The 22,984-nt window shown below is 38.1% G+C and overlaps 1 protein-coding gene across 1 annotated transcript; it reads left to right on the top strand.

The window, feature by feature from the left end:
* The first annotated feature begins 163 nt into the window (after positions 1-163).
* LOC145777498 (zinc transporter ZIP10-like) lies at positions 164-22,629 on the top strand. The gene is made up of 17 exons (XM_082588880.1): positions 164-197; positions 778-850; positions 1,631-1,692; positions 3,114-3,292; positions 7,242-7,496; positions 12,670-12,829; positions 13,181-13,240; positions 13,430-13,602; positions 14,772-14,930; positions 15,953-16,052; positions 16,613-16,707; positions 17,169-17,238; positions 17,407-17,487; positions 17,682-17,801; positions 18,065-18,244; positions 18,845-18,936; positions 19,594-22,629. The coding sequence occupies exons 1-17, from the start codon at positions 194-196 to the stop codon at positions 19,747-19,749; spliced, it is 2,019 nt and encodes a 672-aa protein (XP_082445006.1). The 5' UTR covers positions 164-193; the 3' UTR covers positions 19,750-22,629.
* The last annotated feature ends 355 nt before the right edge of the window (positions 22,630-22,984 follow it).

The following is a 22,984-nucleotide window of genomic DNA, read 5'->3' as shown; positions in this document are numbered from 1 at the left end:
ACAAGACATTTTGTCTTTCCATTATTTTTTTTTAATTCCACCTTTTTTTCAGGATTACCTTTTTTTAAAAAACGTGTCAAAGCTTCCGCTAGGAGTCATATAAAAAGCTCCTTTCGTTTCGAAAACTTCTTTTGCACACGACACTAAGCGGATTTCTGAATGATACAAGAATTTGGAGCGTATCGGGTGTAAAATGGGTGAGTGTGTTGCTGTTATTTCGTGCTCGATGTTATGGTAATGCAGGCGTGTAGTAATGTGGTTTGTAAGTTTAGTTTAAACTGTAGCAAAGATTGTTAAAATTTTCTTGCATTCGGTTATGGTCGTAATTAAGCTTAGTTACTAGCACGAGGTAATCATAATTTAGTTATCCGCATTGATCCAGGCAGCCGCTCAGATTTCATCATGTGTGTTGCTGGCTACAGATGTTTTAAATGCTGCACAATCGTGTAATTATTGTAGTATTATTTCACTAGTTCTAGCAAAATGTAGGACCACATTTTTGAAGCTATCAAAAGCAGAACAATTTAAGTGTTTTGTGCACCAAAAAGAAACTTTCCCACTTGGTGTAGAATAGATGTTAAATGGATTGGTAATGATATCAGCTAGTTTTTATTATTTTTTAAATGGCCTATGTTAGTAAATGTGGTCAGCAACGTCGGGGTATTTAGAAAGTAGTGTATAGTTTTTAACAACTGTGCTAAAGACCTCTCTCTGAAGCAAGTTAATTATGTTTGTAGTTTTTCGTATTAATCAATTCCTAAATTCTGTATCTCCTAGTTTCACGAATTCAACTTTATAATCCTGAATGCTTGTTGGCAGCAAATTATTCACCAAGATGGAAAATAATGAGGTGTGTGTTATGATTTTTTAGTACAGTATTTCTTAATATAAATGCAAAGTTTCACCTAATTTATTTTTGTTTGTGTCGCTTTTTATGAGCCATATCTTTCCAATTTTTTGTGTGATTGTATAAATCATTTAACTTAATTTTTATAATTTGATGACGTGCACAAATCTAAGCTACCGTATTAAATTAAGTTTGCGGTGCTGTATAATGGGTGCAACCTAATTCGTACCCTGAAAAGATAGAGAGAAAAGATCAAAAAAAAGCTGAAGTCGCTGATCAGAGTTTCTGCAAACAAACAAACTGAAAAGATCGAGAGAAAAAAATAGAACAAAACCGAAGTCACTGATTGCAGTTTCCGTTTTTCCGCAGTTTCCGCAAACATTTTAAAATTTCCGGTAATGATCCTAAGAGTTTGCCGAAGTTGCTAATTGCAGTTTCACAAACATTTTAAAAGGGTTGGGGTTAGGGTTGATCGGAGTTTCTGCAAACATTTTAAAATTTCCAGTAATGATCCTAAGAGTTTTTGTTTGTTTGCGGAAATTCCGATCAGCAACTTCGGCTTTTTTTAATCTTTTCTCTCGATCTTTTCAGGGTACGAATTTGAGTGCATCCCTGTATAATGATCTTACAAGACAGTTTATCTGTAAAAGCTTATAAACTGTTATTTTTAAATTAGGTACGATATTAAATTTATGTACTTTGTTGTACCACTTATTTTTGTTGTGATGGTCAGAAATAAAAACAAACTGAACTGAACGTCGTTAAACCTATTTTTTTTCACAGATGTCCATCAATTTCTCTAATTCTTTTGTTGATTGTGACTTTTTCTTCAGGCACAACACTAGGTAATGTGAAGATTACACTAGTTGGAGTTTTGTTTCATTTATTTGTAAACATAAGCATGTTTATATACCTTTGAAATGAGAGATGGACTGATAGTGGTGATTTTATAGAAAGAACATTTGTTCTTTTATGACATCACATTTAATTTTTTGAAATGTCTTTAAAAATTTGCAAAGTGAAAAGTTCAGGAAACTTGTCACTTTTTGAATTTCTTTTGTGTGTAGTAAATTTTGAATCGCCCTTGTAATACTTGCAAGTCATCATCATCATCATAATCCATCGTCGGTTTGTTCCCCACTAGTGGGGGTGGCCGATTGTTTCCGCGCAGCAATTGTTTTTATCCCTTTTCTCCATTTCACCCTGTCCCTTGCATCTTCCTCCTTCAGTCCGATTTTTTAAAATTCATCATTCACTTGTTGTTTCCACGTTCTTCTTGGACGACCGCGTTTCCTCTTCCCATGTTAATTGTATTAATTGTATTAAGTGTTAATTGTATTATATATATACAATTGTAGGCTTGTTTTTACAAAAATTATTTTGTTATTTCTTTTCTAGGTTTGGTGGCTGTGCAAATTAAATACATATAATGATTTTCAAGCGCTGTTTTATGCATATTTTAAACCTTTTGGTTTTGCCATCTTTTCCTTTTGTTGGTGCCAAATTCATGTGATTACTTTGAAGTTTTCTACACGTTTGCGCCAGCAAAGAAAAAATGAATTAAATTGATAATCTAAGTTTATTTAGACTTATTCTTGATAGATTACTGTGCGTTTGGTGGCATGTGGCTAAAGTGTTTCTTTGCCATTTTCATTGTGTCTATGAGAATTTCTGTATGTAGGGTTGTAGCTGCATATGTTTGTTCAGTTTTTCAACAAATGGACTGGGTATGAGAAGTGTTTAACTGCCGACATATCGTACCATGCTGGTCAATGTATTTATTTAACAGTTTGAAGTTTCCAGTTTAATTAACTGTTAGTGACTTTTTTGATTACCTTGCTTGAACCAGGCATCAGAGGCCTCAAATGAATAATTAGACCAAGTATTCTTATTGTACTGTAGTATGTTGTATGAATAATGGTGTCTGCCTTGTTAACTTGTTTCAGATAAGTTTGTCTTTGTTTGCCAAGTGCCTGCTTTCGAAAAAATGTTCTGATTGAAACGATATATTCCAGTTTTTGCTTATTACACGGCCAAGAAATTTATATTCTTCGCCAAATAATTTATATTGACTAGGAACTGCTAAATCGAGGATCATGTCTTTGATGCTTGCTGCTAAACTGCACTGGCTAATTTCAAACTACTCTTAATTGATAATGATTGAACCTACTCACTATTCAGGTGGACAATTGAGAGAATACATTTATTAGTTTTTCTACTTTTACACCCATACTACTGTAAATTTATGTCTTGCAATGCTTTTTAGGTTTAAATTCAAGCCAAGGTTCTGTTGTGAACAACACAACGGATGATATCAACTCCACTACAGCAATCATCTATACATCTACAACACCTGTTCAAAATGAAGTTGTTGCATCCACTAAAAGTTGGAAAGTGTCCTGTCAAAATCGATCTTGTACTGTTCACTATAGTTCATCGGCTACTGTAAGATTTCTATGAGCTTGTGATATTGAAAGTTACACTGTCATTATTGTATTTTGTGATTTATAGTGTTAAAACAATTTGCAACTTCTTTTGTCAAGGTTTTACACATGCATGTATAGAAATGGAATAGTTCAGGGTTGATCTCTAAGTGGTCAAAACTGGGTTTTGACCACTAAGCAGTTTAAACCTGGTTTTAACCGGTCAAAACTAGGTTTAAACCGGTCAAAACCCTGACCTGACTGGTCAAAACCCTGTAATGAGTTGCTTGATCGTGTTCGCCAGAAAATCACTGAAAATGTGAGGGAGATGGTAGAAGGTGAGGGAGGAGGGAGAAGGTGAGGGAGAACGAAAAGATGAAATTGACTGATGAATGAAGCATTTGAATATACTGGAGAGACTTGTTAATTCCAATTGTTCAATTGAGGTGTTCTACATAAAGTAGATAGGCATAAGGCATCACAACTTGTTCCTTTTCCGATAATCCTTTCTTGGCTTGACGTGTACTTTGCTTCAAAGAACGAATCATAAACTATCCTGTCTTTAATTTTTAAAGCATCTTAGAATATGCATTCGCATTGTTTTATTTGAACTGGATAAAATTTGATGGCAAATGTTTTTCATAAAAAAAAAGTTGTTGGAATAAATTCTTGTACTTCAGTTGGCTGTGCAAATTGTTCATCGTTCTACCAAGCATTTTTTGGTTCATCAGAAACTTATTTTTAGAATTTGAATTTTCTCAGTAATTAAAATAACCAACTGATTGAAATATCAAAAACAAATAATAATAATAATATTTATATAGCGCCACATCCACAGTCAAACTATGCTCCTGGGCGCTGTACATGACAATGGTGAATGGTGATAATTAATATGGTATATTCAGTAGGGTGGCTCTTATTTGGCAAAAAATGAAAAAAAATTGAATTTTGTGTGGGACACCCTTTTAAAAGGTGAGGTTGTAAGAAAAAATAACACCTGTAAAAAAATTTTGAATTTCAAATTGATTTAGAGGTGGCCCTCCCCCCCTAAAGTTTTGCGCCCTCCTCCAAAATACAAAACCTGCATATCTCAAAAACTGCTTGAGCTAGAGATACGGTTTTTGTGTCAAAAGATGCAGAAAGCATGATTTCCTATCTGCTTTCTGAACAGTGATTGCGTCTATCTTGAGTAGAAAAGCAGTTATTTAGAAAAAACCTGTTTTCGGTATTCTAGCACAAAACAGTGCTAAACAAGTATTGTGGCCCAACCTATTCAATTAACAAAGTTCATAAACTAACCTGTAAAACTGGTAAAGCAATAAACGAAATAAGTATTCTTTAACTTTTATGCATTCATGCATAGCTAAAATAACCGTTTTTTATCATATTCCTTGGAGAAACTCCTGAGCGTGGAATCCGCTTTCCAGCTTCAGGTGCTATGCATCGCACTTGTTGGATGGCGAAGGCGATTTATGCAAAAAGCTTGATTTGCATTCATGGTATCTGTCCGAAGAAATGGTTGGACTAGCCTTGTTTGACTCTTGATTGTCTGTGGAAAGTAAAAAGCTAATGGTGGCAACCATGTTAGATGAAACAGGAGAACGTCCACCAAGGAGACCAAGCATCAAAGTAGATGCGTTTCTTAGCAATAAGGGTCTAGAACAGTATTACACCTCTAATTCAAAATGGCTTCTTCAGCTGTTGGGTGAAGATGAAGCAATAATTATACTTTCAAAGGATCTTGCTCATTGGACTGAAGATGGTGCATTTATTCAAGCTTTACACATGGCGAAGGGACGTTCAGTAGTGAATGACAGAGCAGAGAGAGGAGTTGCTCTAAGTCTAATCCAGGATTTTAACAAAATCTTAACTGAAGATGAGCCACAACTTCAGTTTCTTTTGCAAGTTGTTACTGAACACAGGAAACTGTTTCCAAATTCCAACAAGAACAATATTGTCGATTCTTCTTCGTTTAAACCTTCTTTGTTACTCCAGGGGTCAAGGGCTCTGTCTTTTACCACTCTTGGGCAGTGGCGATGCGGTTTAGATGCTTGAGCAAGTGTCGAGCAGCAATCCTTTGATTCGTCCATTTATCCATTGATTCGTCATCCAGTTCAAGCAGACCACGCACCCCATTTGGCGCAGTTACAGATGGTGTGGTCTGTGGTTTGTTCCTCTTTGCCACACTCACAGATTGCGGATGGAGCCATCCCCCATTTGTGCATGTTGGAGCGGAATAGTCTGACTCCTGTAGGCTAGCCCAGTACGCAGGCGGTTGAGCCGCACCCAGGCCTTCCTTGGCAAATTATGCATTCCGGTTGGATGGGGGCTGGTGTCGGAGATACAACTTTAGAGTCTTGAGGAGTTCTTCTTCCACTCTGAGCTCCATTTGTTGTCCTCCCAGGTAGTCGCGCTGATGGATTGGTCTTCAGCGGTTTTCATCAGGAGTTGTGCGTCACATACAAATGGTTGTCTCGATTTCAGTTGCCGAGGATGCTCGATTGCTCGCTCATAGACTCATAGAGACTTGAGTGGAGCAAGTGGTTGGGGTTCGTAGTGCGGCGAGAAAGAGACAGGATGGCTTCTTCGCGACGAAACTCAGTTGGTTGGTTGCCTGCAAGGACAGGAAAATTGTCCGATGGTGTAGGTCGCAGACATCCTGTCACGATACGCAAGGCAATATGTAAAATATTGTCGATAATATCGCTTCTTCCAGTACTGACCAGAATTACATTTTGAAATGAATATCGTTACCAGTGTTCCCTCTAAGGTGCAAAAATTAAGACAAAAAAACGAAATTTTGTAGACGGTTTTGTGGTCACAAAAAAGGTTGTAAAATCAAGATTTGGTCAAATGCGTTTTTTCTAAATAACTGCTTTTCTACTCAAGGTAGATGCATTCAATGTTCAGAAAGCAGATAGAAAACCATGTTTTCTGCATCTTTTAACACAAAAACTGTATCTCTAGCTGAAGTGGTTTTCGAGATATGCAGATTTGGTATTTTGAGGGAGGGCACAGAACTTTAGGGGGGGAGGGCCACCTCTAAATCAACTTCAAATTTAAAAAAAATTTGCAAGAGTTATTTTTTCTGACAACCTCACCACTTGAAAGGGTGTCCCAAGCAAAATTCAAAAACTCAATTTTAAGAGCCACCCTAATATTCAGTCATAATGTTCATTGAAATAGAACGTTTTCAAGCGAGCTTTGAATTCATTTAAAACAGATAAATTGAATATTTTTTGTTCCAAATCCAGCATTTAGGTTATTGTTGATCAAAACAAAATACAGTTGAACATCATTACTAATAACATGGAGGGTAATACTTTTAATTCAATTGAAAAGCAACTTGATTCATACACTAAAGGGGTTTTGACCAGTTTTGACCAGCAATAGGTGGTCAAAACTGTCCGGTTTAAACCAGGTTTTAACCGGTTTTTACCGGGCGGTTTAAACCGCCCCGGTTTAAACCGATCAACCCTGGAATAGTTGCTTTTAGTCTGGTTTGTTGATAAACAAAGTTCTTCTGATTACTTCTGTAGTTATGACATTGATGAATTGAAGACTATTCCTCTCCAGTTGAACTAATACGCGCAGTCCTAATGAAGGGCTAATGTAATTGAGTAGGGTTGGGCTGTATCTTTAATGCAGTGCAGATTTTCAAAAATTGCTTAGCATTATGCTGTCACTGATTTGTTTGAAGTTGTATGTAAAATTCCTTTAGTGGAAATATATATTATATTCCAGTGATAATATGCAGTAGTTGCACCAATGAAGTGCTTAATGCAGCAAGAGCCAAAACATTTCCAGTAAAACTGAAAGTAGGCTAGATAACAATCATCAGGCACAAAACTGAAAGAAAATAAACAAGAAAAAGTAAAATAGCCACCAACCATAATAATGCATTATGCATATTTAATTGAAATTTCTTTAAAAGTGATTTTCATGCATTTTATAAACACATGTTTTTACAGAACGTTCACTCTGGATTAGATTGGATGGAATTAATTTTCATGGAATACAGGACTCACGACAATGACTACTTGACAGTGGATAATCTAGAAGCATTTATGAAAAGTATTGGCAGCTTTAAGTTGGTACCAACTGATGAAAGCGAACATGATACTCATGAAGGCCACCATCATGATGAAGATCACAATGATCATGAGCCTTATGAAGAAGATTATAATGCTAGTGCAGATTATGCTTACTATGACTTGGATAGTCTGGTAAGTGCATGTTGTATTTATACTTCTCTCGGAATTACAATACTCTTGCACAACTTCACCTTGATACAAAATGTTTATTGTATGTCAGGTTTTTCTAATGGCAGATGAAGCAATGAACTGTGCTAGTATTTGTACTTAGTAAGCAGTAAACAGATGATATATGTTTTTAGTAAAAAAGACATAATTTTACTTGCAGGTATTAGTTTAAATTATGTGTATGCTTGTAGAAAAATGTGGTGAGCTGACTGCTATGAATATAGTGGTCAACAAAAGTAAACCGAACTGGCGTATTTCTTTGGGATATCAAACTATTTTGACATACTTGATTCTACATAAACAAAACAGCAGAAATCTTGAATCAGAAGTTGAGTTGTGGCACGTTTCAAACAATGTGTGGGCTATTATCATCATAATCCATCGTCGGTTTGTTCCCCACTAGTGGGGGTGGCCGATTGTTTCCGCGCAGCAATTGTTTTTATCCCTCTTCTCCATTTCACCCTGTCCCTTGCATCTTCCTCCTTCAGTCCGACTTTTTTAAATTCATCCTTCACTTGTTGTTTCCACGTTCTTCTTGGACGACCGCGTTTCCTCTTCCCATCCACCTTTAGATCTAGTGCCTTTCTAAGAAAACTTCCTTCCTCCCTCCTTATCACATGTCCATACCATCTTACTCCATTTGCCCTTGCCATTTGGTCTATGGTCTCTCTCATCTCTAGCATATCCAACAATTCTTCAGTCCTTTTTTCCCTTCTCGTTTTCACCCCACACATTGCTCTCACCATTGACCTTTCCGTTCTTCTCAGGATTGCCAGTTCACTCTCTCTCAATACCCATGTCTCGCTACCATATAGCATTGCAGGCCGCACACAACTCCGATATACTTTTCCTTTTATCCTTAGTGAAAATTTTCTGCCATACAACATTTCCCCACATTCCCTGAACTTTGCCCAGCCCAATCTTGCCCTTGTTGTCACCGCTGCTTCACATCCACCACTTCCATCTATCCGATCACCCAGATAACAGAAGTCTGTCACTGTTTCGATGCCATGGCAGAACTCATCATCATGGCCTTCCACTTCATTCCTTCCTTTACTGCATTTCCCACACACAAAACACTTCGCCAATCTTGTTGCGGCTCTCTTGACATTAGCACATCTTGCATGTACCCACTTTCCACATTCCTTGCATTGCATTGAATTTCTCATCACTCTCTTGCCACATATTCCACAGGGATCTACTTTGCTCTCAACAACTGTTCCTTCTGCTCCACTCACCATCACTTTTGTTTTTTCAAGATTCACCTTCATACCCTTGGTTTCAAATGCTTCTTTCCATTTCTCAAACTTTCTCTCCAGTCCCTCCATACCATTACTTGTCAAGACCAGGTCGTCTGCATACAAAATTTCACTCAATAAGCCCTCCCTCACTCCTTCAGTTACAACGTCAACCACAATAGCAAATATCAGAGGTGACAAAACTGATCCTTGGTGTACACCAACCTTCACAAAAAACTCGTTTGAATAATTTGATCCAACTCTCACTTTTGTTCTTGCATCCTCATACATAGACATCACAGCTCTCACTAATACCTCTGGTATACCTCTTTTCCTCATTGCCCACTCCATCACTTTCCTTGGTACTCTGTCAAATGCCTTTTCTAAGTCGACGAAACACATATATAGTTTTCTCTGCTTCTCTCGGTATTCCTCCTGCATTCTTCTCAATATAAACAGAGCATCCACTGTACCTTTTCCTGGCATAAATCTAAACTGCATATCATTTAATTATGACGCACCTATTATGATGCCCCAATTACACTTGAGGTGTTGAAAACGAAATAGCCTAATTTGAGCCTTATAAATACACAGCATCTGAAGATTTTTTATATCATCTGACATTTTGAAGGAGAGTTGATGCTGTATCGGTCAAGCTTTTTAAGCCTTCTCAGACCACAAAGTGAGCCGTACTAGGTGGATTGAGTTGAGATCGTCTTGCTAAAACTTAAAAGGAACAATTTTAAACACAATTTGTAATCAAATATCAATTTTAAGACTACTGTACCAAATACCATGGCAGGAATTTTTGCGCACAAGACTTCACAAAATCTATGCATCAAAGAGCAAATAATTATACGCTAGTCGACAATTTTGGCAAGTTATATGATTTCGTTATTCCAGTCAATTTCGATCATTACAATAACTACATCTTAGAGCTAGGGTGGTTATTTTCGGAATGGCCCGTTTCGGTGATTCCGATTCGGTGAGTCCGATCCCTTAACGGGGGATTTTTTCAATTTTTTTTTTTAATTATCCGGTGCCGTTTTAGCCTAATTAAACTAATTATCTTTTAGCCTAATTATCATTGCCGTTTTAGGGTTAGAGGTTAGGAACTCACCGAATAGTAGCAGACCCGGTTATTTTACACCCATACTTACACTTAGGCTACAGCATACTCATATTTACACCTATCAACGATATCAGTTGGACACTCAGACAAAGATGGAATGCTTCATGAAATACGTCAGTGTTAAATTACACTGCATTTTAACAAAGATCATGGCCATCTGGAGATGCGGCCTGATTTGTCACATTTTGCGGATTTTGATTACAGCTACTGCTAGTACTTGACTGACATTTTTTGAGATGTTTTTACTTTTTGCGGTTTTCTAATGACATAAAACTTTTTTGTTGCCTTGTGGAAGCAATAGCAAATGAGAAAAAGTAAGTTGAAAAACGCAAAATCAGACTGTGATTGAAAAATTAACAGTCTGACTAAAATCTTCGAAATCAAATTTTCTTTGTTTTTCAACATGTGAAGGATGTTAAAACCTATTGTGTCATCTGGGAAAAACAGTGAAGAAAGCGTAAAAATATAATTTTTAGAAAAATTTATTTAAACGTTCGCCCAAAGTTAGAAAAACCGGGAAATTTCTGCAAAATGTGACAAATCAGGCCGTATCTTTAGGTGGCCATACAAAGATATAGCATTACATGGATGGTAATTTAAAATTCAAATATTTTGAGAACTTGATTGTAATGAGAAGACGTTTTCGGAATAATCAGTGCAATTTGGATGTTTGAAATAACATGTTTGATAACATCTTAAGGCGTATGTTAACTTCGCCTTGTGTTAGTCATCGTTATCAGTCATCAGTTGGTTTGAAAGGAGGGAGCACACGAAGTTAACATCTTGCTTCCCCACTAAAACATCAATCTTCAGTGTTCACGCGTAAGCAAAAATCATCAGTCTTCCACCTCAATCCAAAGTGCTAAGCTTCCAGCAAACATCCACATACCGTAAAATATGTAAAAGTGAAAACGTTTAAACACCCAGTAATCTAATCAAAATGTTACAATGTAAATATAAATTCATTTTCAGGAAGTTCCAAAAATTAAACTTGTAATCATCGTCAGTAAGTTTAGAAACAAACCCAGCCTACCTTTCCACTTCCACGGCGATTGCCTTCGTTTTGGAGAAGTAGTGACATTAGGTTACTACATAGTAGGTATGATTGAATTTTTTATCGGGATGTTGCACACCGATTAATAACACTAAAGTTTGGTACTATACACACACTACATATTTAGCTCTTTATTTTTTGATTGAAAACGTTCGGTTTGCATAAAACAAGAGTAATGCCGCTTGACCAGATTTCTCGATTAGCTTGGAATTTCATTAAGCTTTTTGTAAACATTGCGTAATTGCCGTTGGTGATTTTTGACGTAACACGTTCGCACCTACTTGCGTGGCACATTTTTATTAGCCATGCTATAAGGTGTAACACCACTTCCTCATTAATGTGCTACATATTAAAACGCGACTTCCTTCATAAAGAGAGGCCAGTTCATTTAGTTTGCTGTTTCGAGCAGTTTCTTTGAATATTGCACAACGCCTGTTGTAGTTGCTTTACTTCGTATTGTTTCAACCGATTCTTCGTTATCGCGGTGATTGTCCACAGAATCTGATGAAACTCTAGTACTATCAGTATCTTTGTGAATCACAGTCCAAATTTTTTTAATTTCGGTATTTCATGACAGTAGCGCATTTGCCTGCATTGGATCTACCGTTTGTATGCATATGATGGGTTGGCGAAACTGTCTGATAGAAGTTTCACAAGAGACCTTTTCAGCTAATGTTAATTTTGTTTTTATAAACTTCGTAAATTCTAGATCCATCGTTACTTATATATATGAAAGGTTACTTTTGAGCGTTTTTTTTTTTTTTGAAACACAATTGTTCCATGCGCCACCGACCGAAGCATTTTGAGTGGTTTGTCCGTGAAGATTGGATGTTGATCTTCAAGAATACAGCAAACCCGTCGTGTAGATTTAAGATCCTACAGCCAAAACAAAAGATTCTGTTCCAATCTTGGGTCGTACCTTGCTTTTAGCAATCCCTGGAGCTGGAGTTATTAGGGCTATTTTGACATTGATCAATCATTATAATCGATATCTGGCGGAAAAAAACGTATCGTTCTAGATTTGTTCATCGACACAGATCTGTTATGCGGTCATATTCGAAATATCTTTAGTTCATAGTGCAAACGCAGACTAGATTTACATTTTGTAAGGAATTGTCAAGAGAGGATGACTTCACTGTTTATGCTACCACGCTATAATTGATTATAACATTTGACGTAACATTTGACCAGTTTTTGCATGTATTGGTTTTTGTGGATATTTCCACTGACACGAGCTTCTAACTTTTTTCCCTGTTCCCTTTATGACATTAATGATTCATTTTTTGTGTGCAATACACTATGTCGTTTTTGTTGCTTTAATTCAGCATAAATATTTCAAATGTTGCTTCCTGTGGTGTTCCTTAGGGCGTAGGCTAGAACAATTCGTCATCATGTCATCAATATTGATGACGTTGCAACCCTCATCAAATGTCTTCATCCAAATATAATGATTGATATTGATTAGTTGATTTACTTTTTCGATCTACGGTTTGGCCCTCTCATTATGGTTTCGTGGTAATGTATCGTATTTACAATGATTCAACTTCCACAGATGTTAAATTGCTGTAAAAAGGACTAATTTTGCTAGTCGGGTTGCTCCCCCGCCAGCAAATCAGCCGTTTGATTTGCTGTTTTGCTCGTTTTCACAAGTTTTCGCATATTTTCAACCTGCCTGCAGCCAACCCCCTACTAAACATTTTTTTTTAATTCCAGTGCCTTAAAAGCGTAGATGATGTGCTGGATGAGTTTTATCCTGGAATCGCTCACCAGGAAGTGAAGATCACTTTATCGGACTTCAGCTTTATCCTTCCCAGATTATTTTACCACGTTTTCATTTCAGGATGTGTCCAAACTAGCCACACACCTAAGCAAGGTAAATTTTAGTTCTTGATGGCAGATTTAATTGCCAAAAACCGGATATGATGATTCACACAAGTAATATGTGAATCATCCAAATCTATAACATACCGTGTTTTTTTAACTTATTAACTTCCCATTTGCAGACCACACTGTCATTTATATTTTCGCTGTATTTTCTGACCTTATCGCAAAAGCTTAGCGAATGCCTGGTACTTGTACCTCGTGACACGAGCAACAACAGATATGAGATTGAACTTCAATCTTCACAGTGTGATTTACGTAAACGTCGTCGTTCAAATGTCAGCTAATGCTCATCTCATGTAATTTGCTGTTCAGCTTTGCAATTTTTTGTTTATTTTAATAGTTGAAGAAGATCATCATTCCCACGATGAAAATGAGGAGGTCAGCGATTCAAGTGCAAAAGGTAATTCGATTCTAAGTCTTGTTTAAATTATATACCGGTTTTCATTTTTTTTTTCTGAAAAAGGCGAACACAAAGCAATAGTCGTCTCCTTCGCCTTGTTCCATTAACATGTAGCCTACCACACTACCACAGTCGCATGATGACGAAATAGCCGGTTTTCAAATTGACCTAATACACCTTTTTCTTCAGTTTGGGGAATTGCATTGGTATCCGTTACCATCATCAGCTTGTTGAGCGTCATAGGCATCATGATCGTGCCATTGATGGGCCATTCCAGATACTTCCAGCGTCTCTTATCTTTCCTCGTTGCTCTGGCTGTCGGTACACTGGTCGGAGACGCTCTACTCCATCTGTTGCCCCACGTAAGCACCGTATTGTTTGAGTTTCATTCTCGATTTTTGTAAATATAAGCAGACGACACCCAGGGGCTAGTCAGGATGGCAAAGGGGGCAATTTCCCCCCTCCCCGTAATATTTTAAATACACATTTCAACCTGTGTTACGGTATCTTTTAACAGAGTTTTACGATTGCTTTGGGCTAAAACTGAAAGTATTTTCAGATTGCGCAATTGAGGGTTGTTTTTCAAAAATTTCTGAGGGAGGCCTCCAGGCCCTCCCTCCGGATGCTTTGCCTTCGCCAATTGATTGCCACGCTCACTGCTGTGCAATAATATTGATTTCCCCCCACCGAATTTTTTTGCTGGCTACGCTCTTGACGACACCTTAAATAACAAAATCCGTCATTTTTACATTGATTCAACGTCTGCAGACGTTGAATCAATGTAAAATGATGAATTTTGATGTGCTGGTCCCTGGTCGACATTTAACAGTTTATACCGAAATAAGCTTAAAGTTATAAACGTTTTCGGCTATAACAGCATGTATTCGCTCTTCAACAACGAGTAACTGACATACTAGACAAGAAACAAAATCAGATATGCACAAGAATGAAGTACACTTGACAAAGGAAATAAGGCATATCACGTGACGTTTTTGTCGTATTGAGGCTTAATGCCCGGCTGTTGAAGATTTGGATTAGGTGGACGGGAAGACAAGGAAGCTAATTTTGGTGTCTTTTCCAAATATTTTTTTTTGCAATTGTTTTTAAAGATTTATTAAAACGTGGAAACTAAAGACTTTACCTCGTTTTTTACAATGTTTTGTGTTTCTGATGTTTTTTTTTTTATTACGATTAATAGAAGCAGTGTTTTATGTACCGGTACGTTGTTAAGCTTCAATTTAATGTCAATTTTATTCAAGGCCAGTCGAATTCTTGACTAAACGGTTGTTGTGATAACGTTTTGCTCTTGCTTTGGGTTTGCTCTTTGAGTTTAAAGACGAAGATTAATTGTAAAACTCTCGAAAGCGTGTTTACGATATTCCAAGTGAAATGCCATTTGCTCTCCAATTTTCACAGCGGTTAACGGCGGAAGGATAACGATAGTCATAAACAATGTATGTCTGATCGCTTCACTAACCACGCATACTACATAATTGGAAATGTCACTCATACCTTAATGATTAATCCACAGGCACTGGGCGGTCATGGAGACGGGCACGCACACAGCGGGGAAGCCGGAGCAGAAGAAAAAGACAAAATCATCAAAAGTCTTGTTGCGGTTATGGGTATCTACATATTTTTCGTGTTCGAAAGCGGGATGGCGATAATAAGAAAGCGCAGGCGGAAAAGGGTAAGCCTTCTGAACATCACACAACTCAGTTAAACGAAAACAATGTAATCCGCCACATTCTGACAATCTAAAGAAGATAGCCTCTCGGGTCTAATACCTAGACAGCAAATCAACCGTTTTTTACATTGATTAAACGTCTGTAGATTTTGAATTGCTATATTTATCCTGTTTTTCATTACAACTCTGAAACCTGGAATATTTCAACAAAAATGGCTGAAAAAATTAATGCTTTTGAAATGTGGTGCTTCCGTAGAATGCAACGCATTTCATGTTGCCAACCTCCTCGTGGTGAGTCCTGGTAATTCATATTAATGAAGGGAATGGCAACAATCAGAGACCGCAACTCACATGGCACCTGGGGTGGTAAAAGGATAAACCCTCGGCCCCGGTGTCCAATGAGAGAAATTCATCCTGTCGGAGTCACAATCTTGCAGCTAAACGTTGAAGACCTTACCAAAGCCAAATGCGACATGTTGGAACGCATTTCATGGCTGGCAAACAAAACAAATAAAGAAATTTTGCACCAAGTGAACCAAACCACATCTCTGTTAAAGTATGAAAACCAGACAATATACATTTCTTGGCCATGTAATAAGAAAGCAAAAACTGGAGCATCTCTCTTTAACTGGTAAAATTTTTGGAAAGCGGGCATCTGGCAGACAAAGACAAACTCATCTGAAACAATTTAACGACAAGACAGAAACAATTATCCATGCAACATATATATAATAGGAATATTTGGTATAATTATTTATTTGAGGCTGTCGATGCCTGGTTCAGGCAAGGCAATTGAAGAAGAAGATTTTGAATTAATATAAAAAACGGTTGATTTACTGTCTGGGTATTGCTGCCAACTTGGTTAATTCTTTCGTTTGATGTTTACGAACTGAAGTATTTTCGTTTTGCTTTCATGGGTTTCCAATGAAAAGGTTTCGCTTTTGTCATTGTTGTTTTTGCTTGATATATTTCCCCGTTTTTTTAAACCTTTTCTTGCTACACTAAACACTTCTTGTTGCTTGCAGCTACACAGGGCGTCAATAGATTCCACGGCCGATCAAAAGACAACAGCTGTTTCAATTGCGAAAAGCGACGATTTGTTGATAATCAAGACTCCTCTTTCTAGTAAGGCAACTTTTATTTACTGGAAAGCGCCCGCAGTACAATCTACGTGTATAATCTCTAACTCGCGACCACTTTCCCAGCTTGTGAACTCGGTTATTTTCAAATGGATTCAACGTCTACAGACGTTGAGGCCATGTAGATTGTAGAAGATAGTCTTGCCAGTTGGGTTAGCAATTTCTATTTTGACATGAGCGAAAAAACTCCTCCGGGCGATATTCGAATGTACTTTTGTACTAATGTGACGTCATCCTGCGTTTAAAGTGAATTCCTGCAGTTTGACATAAGTCTCGTTCCGCCCGCGAATCTGTCCTTTGTTTTGCATTGTTTGAGCGTCAGCAGACGTAGGACTGATTTGCGTCATGGGCAGGATGTGTTTACTTGAAAAACCGGTCTTTTGAACCGCCAACATTTTTCAGGATCCTATTCACTTTTCGGTCCCAGCTGCTGCATGAACGTTTGTACGCTGTGGCTGTCTGCTCTCAGAAAGTGCGAAAGTTATACGCTAAGAGTAATTTTGATCTTAAACATTAAATTTCACACTTTTTATGTCTTTTTTTCAGCCGAACCTTTTCTCGACACTCCATACAGTATGTCGTCATTAAACCATAGCAATGACGCCATTGTGAAGTCATCGGACAGTGGAATATCGTCATCGGTTCGTATATGTGACGTTTTTAAGATTCAATTTTTTTCCAAAGTGACCTGAGTGTGAATTCTTTAACTTTGGAAACGCTTTCATCTAGCCCCCCTCTCCTACCTCTTCAGAGGGGACTTGTGAAAAGAGCTTGCACTTTTGAACATGCGTGGTTATTTGGCAATTAGCTTCTTTATGTAATCCTTTGTTTCTCGGCCTGACTGGCTTTGTACTTTGATTGTACTTACTAAAGTTGGCAGTAAAGTTATTCTCGTCCATCTGGGGATCAAGATTTCGTATCACGCAACTCACTTGTAACCTTATGTTGAGAGCAGCAATGTTTATGTCCAATTATCAAGCCTAAGCCATTGTGCAGTGATGTGTTGATTACTGGGCACCCAACACACCAATAAGCAAGAATTGATGTGTTTTCTCTTTGTAGTCTCTAAATCTCAATGAACTGGGACATTGTTTTCTATTAGAATGCTGAATTGAAGTTATCCTCTCGCTCGAGTTCCGGCTCGTTGAAGCCCTTGGAGAATGGCAACGGTGGTAAGTGCCTAAGCTTTTCAGTTGTAGGTCAATACACGTTTTATGGGAAATTTAACCTGGTGCTTCGTCTAGACTTCGATGTAAAATTGATTTGTATGTAAATCTGATGTTTTGGCTTGGAAGTCGATATGCTCGCATCAACTTGTTTTTGTTATCTCCGCCCACTAGAACAAATTCCTCTCAATTCGATGGAGCAAAACTTTAGCAGCGACGAAGCAGAATTACAGAGCACCAACACCGCGGCGAAAGGTGGGGAGTTGCTTAACTGGTTGAAATTTTTTTGTATTTTGTATTTCAAGAGCCGTCGAACTTGAAAAACTTCTGCCTGTCCAGCTTCTAGCTAGCGTGTTTCCAGCCAGAAAAACAGCATTTTTTCGTTATGAGTGAACTGCTAACGTCTACATACGTTGAATCAATGTTAAAAAGGTGATTTGCTCAAACAGAGTACGGGGCTCACCAGCATCACCATGGAGACATTGCCAATGCTCAAGGAATCAAAGATCTTGCCTGGATGATACTAGCCGGCGATGGATTGCACAATTTCAGCGATGGTCTGGCCATAGGTGAGTTATCTTTTATTTCGTAATTTCAGTCCACGTGCAATTGTGCATGCTCGTCTGACCTTGTTGGGAGATCTCTTCTCAGATAGCAAATCAATGTAAAAAACGACTGTTTTGATGTCTGCGTATTAGCACGGTGAAGAATGTCGGTTGCCTGTTAATTTCACGTTTCTTGTGGAAGTGGCGAATTAACGGAAGCGGGTAACAGTTTCAGGTGTGCCAAAGAAGATCGGTTTTAACTTTCAACATTTCTTACCTGTTCTCAGGCGCAGCATTCACTAGCAGCATATCCGCGGGGCTGAGCACTTCGCTGGCTATCTTCTGCCACGAGCTTCCACACGAGCTCGGTGACTTCGCCATTTTAATAGATGCCGGATTGTCGATCAAGCGAGCTTTGCTTTACAACGCACTTTGTGCTTGTCTTGCATTCATTGGTGCGGTTTTAGGTGAGGTTATGTTAATCGTATTCTGACGTGGATAATACCCGATCACTTTTTTAGCAACGTTGCTATTTTCTCATCGTTTCAACCTTACTTGCTCTTGCTTTTGACCAAATGTCTCATCAAAAACATTTTTTTTTATATATCCGGCTACGTTGAATCAACGTAAAATGGTCAACTCTTGTTAGCCGGCAAGTGTGACAGTGTTATCTTCGTTTTTGTGCGAACAATTCAAAAATGTGCGCTGCTGCAATAATGAATTATTTTAGATAGCAAAATTCCTTTTTGACATTGATTCATTGTTAAACGGCCTGGTTTTGCGAGCTTGTCTACAATAAGTTAACAAAATAGTCAAGTTCGGCAACTTGTATAATTTATTAATAAAGCTTTCGCCACCATTAAGGCGGCTTATTCAAATAGCCTACAAATGCTGCTCGTTTTTGGACGCATGGTGGTCTCGCTGGATGATCGATTGGCCCCATTGCACACAATTACGCATAACATAGAACATTCGCGTTTTAATGAGCTAAATTGAGCTCTTAATATGTGACAGTGAGGCACGGCGAGATCACAGATGATGAATATTCATCCGCTCTCTTTTAACAGGTCTATTGATTGGAGAATACACGACGTCGGTCAAGCTTTGGATACTGGCAATGACAGCTGGTGGTTTTCTCTACGTCGCTTTGGTCGACATGGTATGTTTACATGATTAGCGTGCTGTTATTTTTTGTTTTTCCGAAGTTGCCACTTCTCTACGAACTCCCAATCGTCTGCGGTTGGGTTGTATTGAATTGTGCTTAACAGGAAGTTTTTTTCATCACAGCAATGTTGCTGCAAGTGCCAGAAACATTCACATAACCGAGAATAACTTGAGAAATTATTTTAACTTCAATTTTTATTGACACGAGCGCTGCAGTAACGTGGGAACATGCATCTGGTGTGATAGCGACATCACCACATTGTTCTTCTGGCAAGTGTTAATTTCCACTGGGACTGAGGTAATGACGTATTTCTGTTTCACACATGCTCATAAACGACCAGAACTAATCAAAGTAGTCAACCATTTTAGACTTAAGGTCAATGAAAAAAAGGTGTTTTCAGCCGAAGAAACTTGACTACTGGACCTTTGTCATAGGTTTTATTTACCGGTACCGCGGAGCAATATGAATGTCGGTACGTTTGTGCCATTGAGGATAGTCCCGTTTGACAGGACACGTGATGGTGTCATGAACTGCGACACGGGATTCGCAGTGTGTTAATCTTTGGTCGGGGGGAGGGGGTTAATTTTGCTTATAAACCTTTTATCATAACAATGGATCTTAAATTTGTGCTTAAAGCTTTCTTGTTTTCAGCTCCCGCAGATGCTCAAGCATTGCGTTGAAAAGCACGGATTGTCTCGATTCCTCTACCAAAATCTTGGCTTTCTTCTGGGCGTGGTCATAATGCTGCTGATCGCTTGGTACGAGGAAGCTTTTCTGCTGGTATTCAATGTTCCACACGGCCACTGATGGAGCAAAACGTCCTTTCACTATACTGTTTTTTTTACACAAGATTTATTTTGATAAATGAATCACGTCATTATTACGTCACATCGACGTAATTTATAATCGTCATTTGTAAGCGATCAAGTCTTCAAGATATGGTTGCTTCCAGATTTCAACATCTCACTTTTTGCGTTCGATGGAGCACACATGTGTTGTGTGGGTAACCACTACGATGTTATCCAGATAGCAAATCAACCGTTTTTTTACATTAATTCCACGTCTGCAGACGTTGAATCAAATAAAAAAACTGTTGGTTTGCTGTCGAGGATAGCCCCACCTGGTCCTTGCAGTTGGCTTTTTTTACTATTTAAAGTAAACAGTTCAGTTCATTCGAAACGCACCTTTTTACATGAAAAATATTGTACATAACTACCGGTATTTTGGTGTTACTTAAATGTAGCAATCACTGTGCTTTTTTCAGCCAGGCTATCCTTGCACCGTTCCGCATCACTGCTAGCTCATGGCTTGCCGCCTGGCGGTACATTCTGCTGCTCTCCTGCAACGTCCTGTTTAAAGTCTGCTACTTTTCCCGTGATTTCTTGCAAATTTTTTTTATACAATAATAAGGAATCCCATCGTGGGTTAGATCCTAGTTCAAACAGCGGGAAAGTTCGTGATATCTTGGGTTATTAAACAATTCCTTCGTGTTTTTTTTTAGTATTTTTAACTGTTCGGTGGCAGTCTGAAGACAAAAGCCATTCCTTCAATACTTTACTTTTTCTTTGACTTTATCAAACTTGTTTGTTTCCACTTTAACTTCAACTTTTGAATAGCCCCACTATCTTTAATGCAGAGGTCGGGAACCTTTTTAGGTAAGCGAGCCATAAAAGTTAACATTTTTGGAAAAGTATTTCAATTAGAGCCATGTAATGCTTTAACACCTTTAATGCAATTAACATGCAATGGCAGCTGATGAGTTGTAAAAGTGGGTCTGCGTGTTCGCTGAAGACGAGAAAACAGCAAGGGGTCCGTTTGGCCTACCCCCCCCAAAAAAAAATCAGAAAATTTTCATTTAATTTGTTACATTCTGAGCGTATTTTCAGTTCTAAATGGCAATGAAAAGTTAAAATAAAACTATCTGCGACCAAGATGACATCATCAAAAAGCCATGTATGACTGGCGAGCCATGAGTTCCCGACCCCTGCTCTAATGTATTGTGCTTTTCTTCTAAATGATTTTAAGTTATATTACAGACAACGAGTCAAGCTTTTATCGTTTTCCTCCAGTTTTGAAATTTGTTTCATCTGAACATTGCGAGGGTACTCAATGCGTTAGATCCTAATCCGCTTCAATCTCATACTGGTTTTAACCGCTATTCCAAATGTTTGAAAGTTCCCGCTTAAATTTTACTTTTCATTTAAAATGTTGTCGTGCGTATCAATGTTTCGATATTGTCTGAAACAAACTGCTCCTCATTTCAACGGTATGTATTTGCGTAACTTTGTGTTGTAGTTTGCGTGTTGTGAAGTCCAAGTAGTGTTTGTAATGACTCTTAGATTACGCTTTAGACCAAACCCACTTTTTATATATTGGTATACTTTTTGAACAGGCCTGCTTACGCCGATTCCCTTTGCAGTCTTGGCCGTAGCGACGTGTATAAGCATTATGTATGCTGCTTTCACTTGTCAGGTTTTACTACATGGTTAAACTGACGCGGTTTTTATTATCTTTGTGTTTTGGATCGTTGTGTTTTTTTTTTGTGATGTAGTTTAATTTGTTTTGTGCTTTGCGTGAAGCGTAAGTTTTTTCTGGGCTAATCCGATGCAGAAGCCACCGATGATAAACCAGTTTCAGCGAGTTGTTTATATATTTTAAACAGCTGCCCCACATGGTACAGCTCACTAGCAGCACTTGGCCGAGAGTTGCCCAGAAAAAAATGTCAATTTCACTACAAAACGTGCCAAAATTTAATCGTGGGCCCACCCTTCAAAGACCCCCTCGAGCTAAAGCTTTCAAACCGTCAATTATCTTTCTATGCTTATTTGTATACTAAGCCATAGTGCGCAAAGATTTGTTAATTCCGCTTTTGGATAAACTTTAATATATACAAATGTCAAATTTAACCTCGAATTGAACTGTGTCAAATATTGCATTTTTTTGGTTACTCAAATCCATGACCGGGTTAGAGCATTGTAAATTGTGTCTAATATTTCTTGTTACCTATAAAAAAGTGTCTGCATATTAGAGACGTGTCCTATCCGAGTGACTTTCAACTGAAGCCACATGGAAATACTTGTGGAGTTCCGTATTTTTACTGCTGTTCTGTTTCTTGCATATCTGATTGCCAGCGCTTTCTCGCTTGCTCTTTCTAGTTTTATATTTTTCAATGTTTTGATAATGTAACGTTTAACTATATTCTTGGTATTGATTTGTCCTTGTCTGTGCAGTGAAACGAACAAAAATAACGGTCGTAAGAGACAGGTTTCCCAGCCTCTCAAAGCTGTATGCAACAAAAACTTTAGCTAACGTTATATCCCAACATGTTTCATCGAGAAACATCTTCCGATCACGGGCATTGCTTTTTGCGCCATTGGCACGAAGTTGCAAAAACGCATTGCACATGAAAGTTGTTCAAGAGACCGTGGACCATGTCTTGAAGTACGTTGGTGTGCTGTTTGCCACGTTTTGTGGTGGCAAAGGGCAGTTTAAAAAACGTTTTCACACGACTTGGTGGTGCGTACTGATCTGTTTTCAATTTGGGTAGTCTATGCAAAGAGCAGAAGTTGCTGCTCTTTTGCCACGTTTATATTCAATTAAAGTTATCGTACTGTCTTAGCGTCGTCGTATTGCGTGTAGATTGCTTGTACTGTTCTGCGCTATCGAAATACACCCTGTCTGTGCTGATTATGACTGCTGCAACAAAAGAGCTTGAGAGACAGAGTATTTTGAGAGTATCTAACAGTGTCTTTACATTGCGATACCTTAACATGCAAATACCCAAATCCAACCATTAACCAATCAGAAGCTACGCTGTTCATGACATCATCAAGGTTACGTTTAGGAATTTGATAATTATCTGTGTACCTGTTGTATATTCTTAGACCCAGTGGCGGCTCGTCATGCGGGACTGCAGCCCCCCCAACATTTTTGTGCATATGTGAATTATATTACATTATAGATAGTTTTGCCATGTTTTTTTAAATTTATTTCGCTTGAAAAATTAAAAAAACTTTTAATATTAATTTTTTTTGTAAAAAAA

Source organism: Aplidium turbinatum, chromosome 9 (genome assembly GCF_918807975.1).
Source record: "Aplidium turbinatum chromosome 9, kaAplTurb1.1, whole genome shotgun sequence".
Lineage (NCBI taxonomy): Eukaryota > Metazoa > Chordata > Ascidiacea > Aplousobranchia > Polyclinidae > Aplidium > Aplidium turbinatum.
Note: the sequence above shows the minus strand (reverse complement) of the source record. Positions and strands in the feature narration are given on the sequence as shown.